Source organism: Rattus norvegicus, chromosome 16 (assembly GCF_036323735.1).
Source record: "Rattus norvegicus strain BN/NHsdMcwi chromosome 16, GRCr8, whole genome shotgun sequence".
Taxonomy (NCBI): domain Eukaryota; kingdom Metazoa; phylum Chordata; class Mammalia; order Rodentia; family Muridae; genus Rattus; species Rattus norvegicus.
In genome coordinates this window covers 82,340,085-82,355,178 of record NC_086034.1, presented here as the reverse complement: position 1 = coordinate 82,355,178, position 15,094 = coordinate 82,340,085, and the positions used below count along the sequence as shown (strand labels likewise).

Below are 15,094 nucleotides of genomic sequence, written 5' to 3'. Positions count from 1 at the left end.
CAAATCAAAACAAACCCATACTGTCTCTGGCACACTCCTGTTTCTCAGCTGAGGTCTAAGATAACGATTTGCTTGAGGGCTAATTTAACTCATTGACTAAGGGTGGCAGACCGGAAGCAGCCCAGGGCACCCAGTGCGCGGTCACCCTCCGGGTGACAGCCCAGTATAGTCAGCTCACCTAACAAGAAGGTACACGTGCAGAAGTTCTGCCCAAACTGTCAGTTTTCTTACGGAAGGTGGATGGACATGTCCTGGGATCAGGACTGCAAGGTCACCACGTCAGGAAAGCCGGGGTAGATCAAGGAGGCAGACGCCAGTTCTTTTATTTTCTTTAATCCTTAGCTTTAAGGAAGACTCTGCCCCTCCCGGAAAAGCACAGAACAGAGTTCTAGGTACAGACATTGGGTCCCCTCTGCCGGCCCCAGAATCACGGCGACATCGCGAACTGCATCTGAGCAGAGCACGTTCATGTGAAGCCTTTGAAGAGACGTTCTCCTGGAAGCATACCAATAAATATACACGCTAAAGGTCTCAAACGCAAGATATTTTAATCTGATACAACAGAAGGAAAAATTATTTTTAATTACTCTTTCTGGTTTACAGTGCATTTTCACCTCCTGAGAGGCGACGGACGGGGTAAAGGTCCCCGTGTCAACACGCAACACTGCGTCTCAGGCACACGGGCACAGTGAGCTATAGGCACTCAGCGCAGGCCCAGTGAACACAGACAGAGGCTGTGTGTCCAAGAGCTCGTTCCCTACATTCTCAAGGCTGGGTTTGTTTTCCTGCGCCACAGGTGGTTAGCCAGACACACCAGTGGGTTCCTGCGGTGGGCGTCAGCATGGGCCTGCTCTTCTGTCCTAGCCTGCGGTTACCTCGGTTTGAAGACTAGAGAGTCAGAGCTCATGCACTCAACCATTTACCTGAGGATAAATGTTTTCAAACTCACATGTTATGGCAAAAATGACAACTTTGCACTACGAATCAGAATCTCCATAATTCCACAACTTCCAGGTGTTAACGTTGTTTATTCGAACCCTCCTCTCAAAGCTCATTAAGCAAACTTACTGTTCTATTTTTACAAGACTAACAGCTCGGTTTATGGGTAGACAGAGTGATGCGTGGACGGGTGGACAGGTGGCTGGCTAGCTGGGTGGTGGATCTAGTAAACCCGGCCACTCAACCCTACCACGGATCACTGCGAGGGACATCAGGGCACACAAAGCACGGTGCTCACACTGTGGTGACTCAAGGACAGTGTGACTGACGGGAGGCTTTTAATTCTTAACCAAAACAGAGAGGAACACAGCTCCCCTGTCCAAGTCCTATAACTGGAGAGCAAAGACACACACGTGCGCTGCAGACAGCCATACAGGGACCACAGCCGAGGACAGTCAGCAGTGTGAGACAGGCAGAGTAGGGGGAGACACACTTCTTATAGATTTAACATCAGTCACAAAAGCTTCTCATTTTGAAAAACTAATCATCTGAGAAGAATAGAAACGAGGCACTTCAGTGTTTTATCTACAGTTTAACTCTACAGTGAGCAAGTTAATGTTTTCTGAGCAAAGATTATTGGGTGACCAAAATTTATTCCTAGTATTTCTTTCGTCTTTAAGTTTAAAAATCAACACGTTCTGGAAGAAAATAAAGATCTGTATTTAAACGTTCAAAGGTAAAAATAAAATTCCATAAAAGAACTAGTTGCCGCCCCAGGCCCACACTGCAGACCACTCCTCCTAAGCAGATGCGCCCTCAAGATGCCCTGACTCCCTACCTCAGACCACCTTGCTTCCAGAATCCAGACTTTGCTTTGCTTTTAACTTAATAAGGAAAAATGAATCTGTTGTTAAACTGAGTTACTGTAACCTTTGGGAGTTGCTTCTGACAAAGGGAGAGGGCGCCACAGAGGCCATGTTCAGTTAGCTGCGGCACTCATGTCTCATGCAGGGACAAGATGGGGACGTCCTAAAAACTCAGGTGAGTGAGGCTGGCATGAACCCTAGAGGAGACTGGCTCACAGGACAGTGTCTACAATGCACACATCCGTTCAGCATACACGCTCCCAGCGGGTGGACGTTTCTGCAGCAAGGCGACCAGATGTCACCAGGAAGCCATGGTGTGTGTGGGTCACTGAGCACGAAACACAAGCAACTCAGTGGGTTCCTTCCCTGGGCTAGGAGAGGGCTCAAGGAATTAATGGTGCACTAGGAGGCGGCCAGCGGGCTTGGCCGACCGTAAAAGCAATGTGGTGCCCTGTGAAGCCCCTTCAGTTCATTCCACCTCCTCACAGGTCTCTGTCAGGTGGCCTTTGCTCTGTCGCCTGATGCTGACCAGCTTCCCCGCTGAGCGGAGGCTCCAGCGGGAGCTGCTGGCTGAGCTGGCGAGGCTGGTGTACTTGGTAGAGCCCTTGGTATCGTCCTCCCAGGCAGACCAGGGTGGGAGGCTGCTTATACCGTCCTCGGTATGGTCGGTGGCCACGTCTTCAGCAGTGAGCTTGGGAGGCTCCCAACCTTCCATCTGATCTGGCTTTTTAGGCTGAACATTCTGTTTCAAAACCAAGGCGTCCCAAAATCCCGATTTCTTCTCTGCCTTCAGCTCTTCTTTGAGTCGTACGTTAGTTCTGTAGATGAAACGGTTTTGGTCACACAGAGCTCTCATTATGTGTCGGTCTTATAAAGTTTTTTTTTCCCCTAAAAACTTTAACCTGCTTAGAAGGCCAATAGAAATGTGTGCAGGACTGTGAGATAAATATTAACAACAACAGTGCAAGCTTAGCCCGCAGAAGCCTACAGAAGCCATGCGTGCCTCGGCTTTCCAAGGAGCAGGTCTTAGACAGGAGACTGGATGCCACTTCACAAGGAACGAATTCTCAAAGGCCACTGCGGGAGTAAATGGGCATTGGAGCAAACCAGACACGAAAACCAAGGTCCAGTTTAGGTTGTAAGTAAAGGGGAAATTCTATGCCATAGTGCGTTTTCAGCAGGGTGCCTCATACAGCAAACGTCTCTTAAACATTGGGTAGGTGATTTCCTCAAGAAAACAATTACTCAGAGCTCCTTTCATGAAAAGGAAATGACTAGCCTGGCAGTCACCACACAGCTTGGATCCAGCACTCAGGAGGCAGAGGCAGGTGGATCTCTCTGAGTTCACGGCCAACCTGGTTTATAGAGTGAGTTCCAGGGCAGCCAGGGCTACACAGAGAAACCCTGTCTGGAAAAGTCAAAGGGGGGAAAAGAAAAAGAAAAAAAGAAAAAAAAAAACAATGAATGAATGATACAGAGAACACGTCAGTGTCCTGACTAGCTGCCTATTAACGCCACTCAGACAGTGTGGCAGACACTAGACACAGGTGTCCAAACCGATGGGCACATCACCCAGTGACCAAGAGGACCTTTTGTGAAACCACTGCTCCATCACTGCAGGAGGCCGCCACCACAGATCATCCTCTACCAGAAGAAAACACAGCTACAGGGGTCCAAGGTCTAGTCCTACCATCAACAGGCAGCGCCTGGAAATGCAAGCTTGGCGCTCTGATAAATGTATAAGGTAGCAACAATGTGTCAGCTTATACTTAACCTTCTAGAATCTTTTGTGGTTTCCCATCACTACTTGTGGTTTTGTTCAGTTTTGAGGGTGCTGGGACCAAACCAGGTCCTGTGTGTGTGCTCAGTAAGTGCACTGCTCCACCCCCACCTTAGTCCTAAACCTGTATCCTATCAGCAGTCCTGTCCGTCACTTCCTGAAGCTACTTAAAGTCACAGACAAGGCTGCTGAGCCCTTCCGGCTAGTGAGGTCCACAGCATAAGCACGGCTCCAGGCTGCCTTCTGTGTGGTTGATTTACAACTTTGAGCTTTTTACTTTGCTTTAGCCTGTTCTGGCTACATAACTTCTACCCAAGGTACATTTTAGTTGTCCCCGGGGCTCCCCAAAAGTGCACCCCATCTCTTTGTGCACCCAAGCATTCATATCTCACAGCTTGTCTGGGGCAGCAGAGGCCTCTGCGGGGGCAATGGTGGGTGTGATAACCCCTCTCCTTACACCACAGCAGCCTCCTTGTGTCCCTGGTGTGGCCACTTTCTCAAGATGGCTGCTTCTGACTCACCCTTTGGACTTGGACGATCTGGAAGTCTCGAGCAGGCGTTCTTCGTCATCTTTATTAAACAGAGATGTTGCTTCTTTCCAACCTCTGAGGCTTGCCCCCTGAATCGGTGAGAGGTAAAGAGAGAGTCAGAGCCGGTGCCACAGTGCACAGGTCTGCCCCCCGTGCCAGCAAGCCCACGACGGCTCACTGTTGGCGGCACCAGGTGACTTTACCTCTGTTCTCGTCCTGAGAGCGGCTGACTCACACCTGAACTGTATAATCTACCACACACCAGCTGCTACGTGGTGTGGGAACTGAGCCGAGAAACAGGTGACGCCTTACATGTCCAGGTGCTATGGGACAAACATGACTGTCCATGCGTTCTGTGCTTTCGTGGAAGGAATGGATTGTCCTGGTGACGACGGCTATGGCACAGTTGGTAAAAGGGCGTCTCCGGCCCCATTATAATCTCATGGACATGTTGATGGAAATGACTGAGGCCAAGCACGTCCCAGACCCTTCCATATCTACACAAAAATACATCCTACCTACTCACCTATGTTCCGGGGAAACTACATCTTGAAATGCTCTAGCCAACAATGTTTTCCTTGTGGAGAGTCATGTTAAAGCCCAGTTATGGGCCAGTGAAGATTACCACACAGGAAGGAATCCGGCCTCTGATGCCAGCAAGCTTTTTGCATTCCTGGTGATGTCACTCTCTCAAGATGGCTGCTCACGACTCACCCTTTGGACTTGGAAGAAGGGGCCTGAGGCTCTTTACAGGGTCTCCAGCCCCAGCAGTTAGGGAATGGTGATGCCTAGCCAACCTCCAAAAGAAGCTTGGAGAAGAAATAATGTGTTCTGTGGATGATTTTATACAATTTCACTTATGAAATCAAGATCTTACAAAGAACATCACTGTAGATCATTAACTAACTTACTAAGCAGAAAGGAATTCGGAGAGCCTGGAAGTTTCCTGGAAATCTAATTTTGCGTCCCCATATCATCTCTCTGCTGCTTTGCGTAATGGGAACTGTCATAGAGCAACGCTGTACTTTGAGGAGTTAGAAAGGAAATATGAAAGGAGAGTGGTAAAAACAGAACTCAGAGGCGGGGAGGCCTCTGATATGAGACAACATGATGAACATTTTCAGCAAACCCACCAGGGCAGTGGGAAATCAAATGTGCCCAGGAACCACACTTCCCCTTTGTGCCCCTTGTCAGTCTGGACTTTAGGAATCCACTCTGGGCAGTGGTCTGTCTCCAACTGTCAGGCCCTCCACCAAGCCCACTGTGCTGGAGTCCTAGGTGGTGTCCCACATCGAAGAAGCCACTACAGCAAAAATGAAAACTTGGCTATGAGATGAGAGTTTACCCTTCCGGGTGCCCAAAAGATACCCACCAAGTAACACAAGTTTCCCCAGTGCTGCCGAGGCTGCGGGGGTGGGAGCAGTCTGTATTGATCTTTACAGTGACTCCCCATGAGGATACAAACAGTGAGGCCCCAAAGCACTTGACTGAAGCAGCACCCAAGGTTTGTTTTTTTTTTGAGGGGGCGGGGTATGCTGTTCACCAAGCCCAGACCCTCCAGTGCAGACTCCACGAACAGCCATCAAGCCAGGCCAGCTTGTTTGCCCCTCCCAAGCGGGGCTGGACATTCCACCAATCCCTGACCAGAGGTGCCAGGGAGCCAGCTGGCATTGTAAGACAAGCCAGTGAGAGAGGGGCCTCAGGAGCTCTGAATACCACCCACGTCTCGTTTAGGAAGAGGATGCACTAGAGTCTGCAGTTAATGGGGTTTAGACAAAGAGCCTTGAGGGGGAAAAATGAACAAAGGAAGGGAAACCGGACCTAGGGAGAAAAACTTCCTAGATGCAAAGTGAGAGGGAAAGGCATTCTTCAGGAAGGACAGAAGGACATTCCTCCCTCAGAGTCAGGGTACTGGAGGTACGATGAGACCATTAATACAGATAGGTTTGTTGGGCCAGTGGCCAGCTGTGGGCAGTTGGGTCTCCCGTGCTCCTGTCCACCCGCCTAATCACCTGCTGGCGTTTCCTAAGAGCAGCCATTGCTGAGCCTTCTGGCATGACTTCAAGTGTGCACCATGCCAAGGGAGCCGTACTCATGTGCAGAAGGGAATGGCTGACGTCACACTGGATTGGTTTCCAGGCCAGAAGTTCCCTCCTGCTTCTTCTGGCTTGTTAGTTTCTCATTTGTCCACTCCACAAGCATTACAGAAACCCCAGGCACAGTTTCCCATCTCTCAAACAAAATGCCCAAGAGTCTCAGGGGATGTGGACTCCATGTTCTCTGGGTCCTCTCAGTGAACATTCTTTCCAAGGCCGTTAACTGGCATATCCTGTGGGCATGAAGTCGACTCAGGCCGAGGGAGATATCAAGGTTTGTTAAGTTTATATGTCTTGCTGGATTTGGAGCAAATAAAGACTCCAGGACTCACTGCTGGTGTTTTTCTTATGAGTTGGTTCTATTTCTTGGAGACCCTACAGAAGCCAGCCTGAGGGCTAAATCTGTACCATGAGCTAGCACTTAAATTCAAAAACGTTAGATTCTAGTCATTTAAAGCACTTCCGGGAAGGTTGGCCCTGATGCCTGAGGATACAGGGCAAATGATTCTCCTAGGCGTCAGGACAGAGGTCATCCTAGCAGGGGGAGGTGCAAAGCTTGCAGCTATGTCAGACCTAAGTTGCCCCATGAGAAGATCTGTGTATACATTAACTCATTGGACATCATCAAACATACCGGACAAGAATGTTCACAGAGCTAACAAGGCACTGATGCTCCCTGGTCCCCATGCAGGACACGTCCCTCAAGGAGCAAAGTCTAGTTCCATCACCAATCCAGAGGCTAACTACTGACCTCCTATGGCATGAGAGCAACGAAACCACCATCAAGGCTTCTGAGCCACAGCACAGCCCACACCGAAGTCCTGAGCCAAGAGTCTGTGGCTCCAACTACACTACCAAGTGTGGAGACAGTTGGAGACAGACCTCGGGGGGCAGGGAGGGCAGCTCTTGAGCCCTGGCAAGAGCTGCAGAACAGCTTCTCCAGAGAGTGGAGAGAGAAATGGAGAAGAACACTTTTCTTCCTTCTGGGTCCCCCCGGTGCTGTGGTGCAGAAGTTTCAGGATTCCCCCGTGGACCGTGAGCTCTAAGACACTGCATACTCCGGCCTCCGCCCAGCACAGGACACTCATTTGTAGCATGGTTCAGACCTGTCACAGGTGACAGTCCTGATCTCTGGGTGCACCAGGCCATGCCATCCCTTGGACGTTGTGTTCTGTGGATTGGCCTATGTGCACACTGGCCCCTGTACCCACAGCCTTGCTCTTCTCAACTGTGTGTTCTGTGAGTCAACTTGGCAACCACGGCCCTACGTGGTCCTGCAATCCTCCTACACAGGGAGGGCTCCTGAGGTAAGGATTGTGGCCCTTCTCACTGCAGTGTCCTTGATCAGGCAAGTGCAGCCTGGACTGCCTCAGTGATCCTGGAAGGGCGTGCCGAGCCCAGACACTTGCCCCCTGGGAGGGACCTTCGTGTTTCACTCAGGAAGAACTTCACAGGAACAGCCCACAGGAGTGCTAGGGCAGGAGGCCCTGGGTATCGGAAGATGTTAATAGTTCGGGGAGGCCAAATGTGGACCTGAGGTGGGGCTTGCCTGTGTAGGGTGAGTGTATACCCTCCACTGTGTGGGCCTCTAAGAAATTTCCTTCTGAGCTCTCTGCCCTTTAGGGAAGACAAACCTAAATGAAAATCAGAAACTGTCAGGAAACTAACACAGTGAAGGCTAATAGAGCAAGAGAGGGAAGCTCCAGAACAGGGAGCAAGTTCTGTCAGTGTAAAGCCAACCTGTGATCTTTCCCTAGTTTTCAGTCAGGCACATAAGCTGGAAGTGGAGGGAGGGGAAGGGCCTTTCAGTCCTCCGGACTCTCACTGGAGTGGTGAGGCCAAGGGGCTTGTCAAACATGCAGAAGAGCCATGGGAGACTCCCGCAGGCCCCAGGGTACATCATGAGCACGGGACACAGGAAAATGTCCAAGACTGACCACGAAGGAGGCTGAGACAGGAAGGTAATGAGTTCCCGGTCAACCTGAGCTATGTAGTAAGTACAAAGTACAAAGCCAGCCAAGACTCAAAAGGAGTCAGCTCCCCCCTCCTACACACACACACACACACACACACACACACACACACACACACACCACACTCACAGTTGCATACATACTGCATACTCACACACACACTCATATACACTCACACACATGCATACACACTGCACACTCACATACACTCATATACACTCAGACACATGCATGCACACTGCACACTCATACACTCATATACACTCACACACATGCATGCACACTGCACACTCACATACACTCATATACACTCAGACACATGCCTACACACTGCACACTCATACACTCATATACACTCACACACATGCATGCACACTGCACACTCACATACACTCATATACACTCAGACACATGCATGCACACTGCACACTCATACACTCATACACACACATGCCTACACACTGCACACTCATACACTCATATACACTCAGACACATGCCTACACACTGCACACTCATACACTCATATACACTCAGACACATGCCTACACACTGCACACTCACATACACTCATATACACTCACACATGCATACATACTGCACACTCACATACACTCATAGACACACACATGCATACCCACTGCACACTCACATACACTCACATACATTCACACACATGCATACACACTGCACACTCACATACACTCATTCATATACACACATACACTCACACTCACACACATACACTCAACGCTACTAACCTTGCTTTCCAAACTGTGCCACTTTTCCTACCCACAGCTCCCACTACAGCATCAAAGTTTTGAACAAATATCCCCGGGCTCCTCAGAGCGCAAGGCAGAGTAGCAGCTATGTCTCTATTTTCCTGCAGGTAGGAAGCGAAGTTTAGCATATTTAAGGCAGGCAGATGTGAGGGCTTCATCTATCACAGGCCGACTCCAGCATGGGTTTATCCAGTCCACGGTACAGGAGCAGCTGTGCTGCCCATCTCCTGCATAAAGGCATCTGCTGGAGGTCTTGGGCATTCCCCAAGGATGGACAGACAGACAGGTGAACGGGGGGTCACTCACTGTCCATACACCTCCAAAGGATGCACTGGTCCCACAGCCATGCGCAGGCTACATGTGGATGGGGCTACATCCTGCTGGGGTTCTTCCCAACTCCAGAGTTTTCTATAATGAGGCCCGAGGCAGGCATCTTGTCTGAAAGGAGGATAGAAATGTGTCCTGTAACTCGTGGTAGGGAGTAAGGGCACTGAGATACCTGTGCCTGGGCATGTGTGGGCTTCCTCCTTCCTGTGTGGGCATCCTCCTTCCCGTGTGGGCATCCTCCTTCCTGTGTGAGCATCCTCCCTCCTGTGTGGGCATCCTCCCTCCTGTGTGGGCATCCTCCTTCCTGTGTGGGCATCCTCCTTCATGTGTGGGCATCCTCCTTCATGTGTGGGCATCCTCCTTCATGTGTGGGCATCCTCCTTCATGTGTGGGCATCCTCCCTCATGTGTGAGCATCCTCCTTCATGTGTGGGCATACTCCTTCATGTGTGAGCATCCTCCTTCATGTGTGAGCATCCTCCTTCATGTGTGGGCATCCTCCTTCCTGTGTGGGCATCCTCCTTCCTGTGTGGGCATCCTCCTTCCTGTGTGAGCATCCTCCTTCCTGTGTGGGCATCCTCCTTCATGTGTGGGCATCCTCCTTCATGTGTGGGCATCCTCCTTCCTGTGTGAGCATCCTCCTTCATGTGTGAGCATCCTCCTTCCTGTGTGGGCATCCTCCTTCCTGTGTGGGCATCCTCCTTCATGTGTGGGCATCCTCCTTCATGTGTGAGCATCCTCCTTCCTGTGTGGGTATCCTCCTTCATGTGTGAGCATCCTCCTTCCTGTGTGAGCATCCTCCTTCCTGTGTGGGCATCTTCCTTCCCGTGTGGGCATCCTCCTTCATGTGTGAGCATCCTCCTTCATGTGTGGGCATCCTCCTTCATGTGTGAGCATCCTCCTTCCTGTGTGAGCATCCTCCTTCCTGTGTGGGCATCCTCCTTCCTGTGTGAGCATCCTCCTTCCTGTGTGGGCATCCTCCTTCCTGTGTGGGCATCCTCCCTCATGTGTGGGCATCCTCCCTCATGTGTGGGCATCCTCCTTCCTGTGTGAGCATCCTCCCTCATGTGTGAGCATCCTCCTTCCTGTGTGAACATCCTCCTTCCTGTGTGGGCATCCTCCTTCATGTGTGGACATCCTCCTTCCTGTGTGAGCATCCTCCTTCCCGTGTGAGCATCCTCCTTCCCGTGTGGGCATCCTCCTTCCCGTGTGAGCATCCTCCTTCCCGTGTGGGCATCCTCCTTCCCGTGTGGGCATCCTCCTTCCCGTGTGGGCATCCTCCTTCATGTGTGGGCATCCTCCTTCATGTGTGAGCATCCTCCTTCAAGTGTGGGCATCCTCCTTCCTGTGTGAGCATCCTCCTTCCCGTGTGAGCATCCTCCTTCCCGTGTGGGCATCCTCCTTCACGTGTGGGCATCCTCCTTCATGTGTGGGCATCCTCCTTCATGTGTGGGCATCCTCCTTCATGTGTGAGCATCCTCCTTCCTGTGTGGGCATCCTCCTTCATGTGTGAGCATCCTCCTTCATGTATGTGTGGGCATCCTCCTTCCTGTGTGGGCATCCTCCTTCATGTGTGAGCATCCTCCTTCCTGTGTGAGCATCCTCCTTCATGTGTGGGCATCCTCCTTCATGTGTGGACATCCTCCTTCCTGTGTGAGCATCCTCCTTCCCGTGTGAGCATCCTCCTTCCCGTGTGGGCATCCTCCTTCCCGTGTGAGCATCCTCCTTCCCGTGTGGGCATCCTCCTTCCCGTGTGGGCATCCTCCTTCCCGTGTGGGCATCCTCCTTCATGTGTGGGCATCCTCCTTCATGTGTGAGCATCCTCCTTCAAGTGTGGGCATCCTCCTTCCTGTGTGAGCATCCTCCTTCCCGTGTGAGCATCCTCCTTCCCGTGTGGGCATCCTCCTTCACGTGTGGGCATCCTCCTTCATGTGTGGGCATCCTCCTTCATGTGTGGGCATCCTCCTTCATGTGTGAGCATCCTCCTTCCTGTGTGGGCATCCTCCTTCATGTGTGAGCATCCTCCTTCATGTATGTGTGGGCATCCTCCTTCAAGTGTGGGCATCCTCCTTCCTGTGTGAGCATCCTCCTTCCCGTGTGAGCATCCTCCTTCCCGTGTGGGCATCCTCCTTCACGTGTGGGCATCCTCCTTCATGTGTGGGCATCCTCCTTCATGTGTGGGCATCCTCCTTCATGTGTGAGCATCCTCCTTCCTGTGTGGGCATCCTCCTTCATGTGTGAGCATCCTCCTTCATGTATGTGTGGGCATCCTCCTTCCTGTGTGGGCATCCTCCTTCATGTGTGAGCATCCTCCTTCCCGTGTGGGCATCCTCCTTCACGTGTGGGCATCCTCCTTCATGTGTGGGCATCCTCCTTCATGTGTGGGCATCCTCCTTCATGTGTGAGCATCCTCCCTCATGTGTGGGCATCCTCCTTCATGTGTGGGCATCCTCCTTCATGTGTGAGCATCCTCCTTCATGTGTGGGCATCCTCCTTCATGTGTGAGCATCCTCCTTCATGTATGTGTGGGCATCCTCCTTCATGTGTGGGCATCCTCCTTCCTGTGTGGGCATCTTCCTTCCCGTGTGGGCATCCTCCTTCATGTGTGAGCATCCTCCTTCCTGTGTGAGCATCCTCCTTCCTGTGTGAGCATCCTCCCTCATGTGTGGGCATCCTCCTTCCTGTGTGAGCATCCTCCTTCCTGTGTGGGCATCCTCCTTCATGTGTGGACATCCTCCTTCCTGTGTGAGCATCCTCCCTCATGTGTGAGCATCCTCCCTCATGTGTGGGCATCCTCCTTCATGTGTGGGCATCCTCCTTCATGTGTGAGCATCCTCCTTCATGTGTGGGCATCCTCCTTCATGTGTGAGCATCCTCCTTCATGTGTGAGCATCCTCCTTCATGTGTGGGCATCCTCCTTCCTGTGTGGGCATCCTCCTTCATGTGTGAGCATCCTCCTTCCTATGTGAGCATCCTCCTTCCTGTGTGGGCATCTTCCTTCCCGTGTGGGCATCCTCCTTCATGTGTGAGCATCCTCCTTCATGTGTGGGCATCCTCCTTCATGTGTGAGCATCCTCCTTCCTGTGTGAGCATCCTCCTTCCTGTGTGGGCATCCTCCTTCATGTGTGAGCATCCTCCTTCCTGTGTGGGCATCCTCCTTCATGTGTGGGCATCCTCCTTCCTGTGTGGGCATCCTCCTTCCCGTGTGGGCATCCTCCTTCCTGTGTGGGCATCCTCCCTCATGTGTGGGCATCCTCCCTCATGTGTGGGCATCCTCCTTCCTGTGTGAGCATCCTCCCTCATGTGTGAGCATCCTCCTTCCTGTGTGAACATCCTCCTTCCTGTGTGGGCATCCTCCTTCATGTGTGGACATCCTCCTTCCTGTGTGAGCATCCTCCTTCCCGTGTGAGCATCCTCCTTCCCGTGTGGGCATCCTCCTTCCTGTGTGAGCATCCTCCTTCCCGTGTGGGCATCCTCCTTCCCGTGTGGGCATCCTCCTTCATGTGTGGGCATCCTCCTTCATGTGTGGGCATCCTCCTTCCTGTGTGGGCATCCTCCTTCATGTGTGAGCATCCTCCTTCAAGTGTGGGCATCCTCCTTCCTGTGTGAGCATCCTCCTTCCCGTGTGAGCATCCTCCTTCCCGTGTGGGCATCCTCCTTCCCGTGTGGGCATCCTCCTTCATGTGTGGGCATCCTCCTTCATGTGTGGGCATCCTCCTTCATGTGTGAGCATCCTCCTTCCTGTGTGGGCATCCTCCTTCATGTGTGAGCATCCTCCTTCATGTATGTGTGGGCATCCTCCTTCCTGTGTGGGCATCCTCCTTCATGTGTGAGCATCCTCCTTCATGTGTGAGCATCCTCCTTCCTGTGTGGGTATCTTCCTTCCCGTGTGGGCATCCTCCTTCATGTGTGAGCATCCTCCTTCATGTGTGGGCATCCTCCTTCATGTGTGGGCATCCTCCTTCATGTGTGAGCATCCTCCTTCAAGTGTGGGCATCCTCCTTCCTGTGTGAGCATCCTCCTTCCCGTGTGAGCATCCTCCTTCCCGTGTGGGCATCCTCCTTCATGTGTGGGCATCCTCCTTCCCGTGTGGGCATCCTCCTTCATGTGTGGGCATCCTCCTTCATGTGTGGGCATCCTCCTTCAAGTGTGGGCATCCTCCTTCATGTGTAAGCATCCTCCTTCATGTATGTGTGGGCATCCTCCTTCCTGTGTGGGCATCCTCCTTCATGTGTGAGCATCCTCCTTCCTGTGTGAGCATCCTCCTTCCTGTGTGGGCATCTTCCTTCATGTGTGAGCATCCTCCTTCATGTGTGAGCATCCTCCTTCAAGTGTGGGCATCCTCCTTCATGTGTGAGCATCCTCCTTCATGTATGTGTGGGCATCCTCCTTCCTGTGTGGGCATCCTCCTTCATGTGTGAGCATCCTCCTTCCTGTGTGGGCATCTTCCTTCCCGTGTGGGCATCCTCCTTCATGTGTGAGCATCCTCCTTCCTGTGTGAGCATCCTCCTTCCTGTGTGGGCATCTTCCTTCCTGTGTGGGCATCCTCCTTCATGTGTGAGCATCCTCCTTCCTGTGTGAGCATCCTCCTTCCTGTGTGGGCATCTTCCTTCCCGTGTGGGCATCCTCCTTCATGTGTGAGCATCCTCCTTCCTGTGTGGGCATCCTCCTTTCTGTGTGGGCATCCTCCTTCCTGTGTGGGCATCCTCCTTTCTGTGTGGGCATCCTCCTTCATGTGTGGGCATCCTCCTTCATGTGTGAGCATCCTCCTTCATGTGTGAGCATCCTCCTTCCTGTGTGGGCATCCTCCTTCCTGTGTGGGCATCCTCCTTCATGTGTGAGCATCCTCCTTCATGTGTGAGCATCCTCCTTCATGTGTGAGCATCCTCCTTCATGTGTGGGCATCCTCCTTCAAGCTGACAGCCACGGCTCTCATCAAAGAGGCTCTGACTATGCTAGGGACCCTCAGGACGGAGCCTGTTAAGCATGGCACTTTCCCATGCAGACAAGGAGGTGTGGGAAAGTCCTTGCACGGACTCTCACTTGAGAGCTTGGCCTCTCCAGCCGCACCTCCCATTCAGCTGTGCGTGAACCCGCCCTAATTGTACACAGCCCCATAGGCTCCGAAAGTGGGACGTGTATAGGGCAGGGGGAGCTGACTGAGGGACTCGCCCAGGCAGCTGAGGGCCTGCTCTGGAGTCACCCACGCCTCTAGCTGAGCTCAATAGACTCACTGGTTCCCCAAGATGGAGTCTGATGGGACTGCACTGTGGTTCGTTGGCATGCTAGCAGAAGGAGGTAAAGGCTTGCTTTTATATCCCACAGCAAGCGGTGATCCGCTCGGTGGGAGCAGGAGCCTTCCTGGGGACACTTCTGGGTGTCACCAAGAGCGTCAGCATCCTATTCTCCATGGTCACTGTAGGCATGGCTGCCACTGTGAGCGATGTTTACACTAGGAGCAGGCTGTGCCTCCTACCCGGGCAGGCTGTGCCTCCTACCCAGACAGGCTGTGCCTCCTACCCGGGCAGGCTGTGCCTCCTACCCGGGCAGGCTGTGCCTCCTACCCGTGCAGGCTGTGCCTCCTACCCGTGCAGGCTGTGCCTCCTACCCGGGCAGGCTGTGCCTCCTACCCGGGCAGGCTGTGCCTCCTACCCGGGCAGGCTGTGCCTCCTACCCGAGCAGGCTGTGCCTCCTACCCATGCAGGCTGTGCCTCCTACCCAGACAGGCTGTGCCTCCTACCCGGGCAGGCTGTGCCTCCTACCCGGACAGGCTGTGCCTCCTACCCGAGCAGGCTGTGCCTCC

At 52.6% G+C, this 15,094-nt stretch overlaps 1 protein-coding gene across 4 annotated transcripts in view; it reads right to left on the bottom strand.

Moving 5' to 3' along the window:
* Positions 1-317: 317 nt before the first annotated feature.
* The window catches only part of Tdrp (testis development related protein), a 28,025-nt gene continuing 13,248 nt past the window's right edge, over positions 318-15,094 (bottom strand). For all 4 annotated transcript variants that reach the window (XM_063275650.1, NM_001100791.2, XM_006253399.3 and 1 more), the window contains exons 3-4: positions 4,107-4,204; positions 318-2,623 (exon numbers count right to left, since the gene is read on the bottom strand). In XM_063275650.1, coding sequence (XP_063131720.1) covers positions 2,275-2,623; positions 4,107-4,204 — 447 coding nt within the window. In that variant the 3' untranslated portion in view covers positions 318-2,274. The remainder of the gene's footprint in view (positions 2,624-4,106; positions 4,205-15,094) is intronic.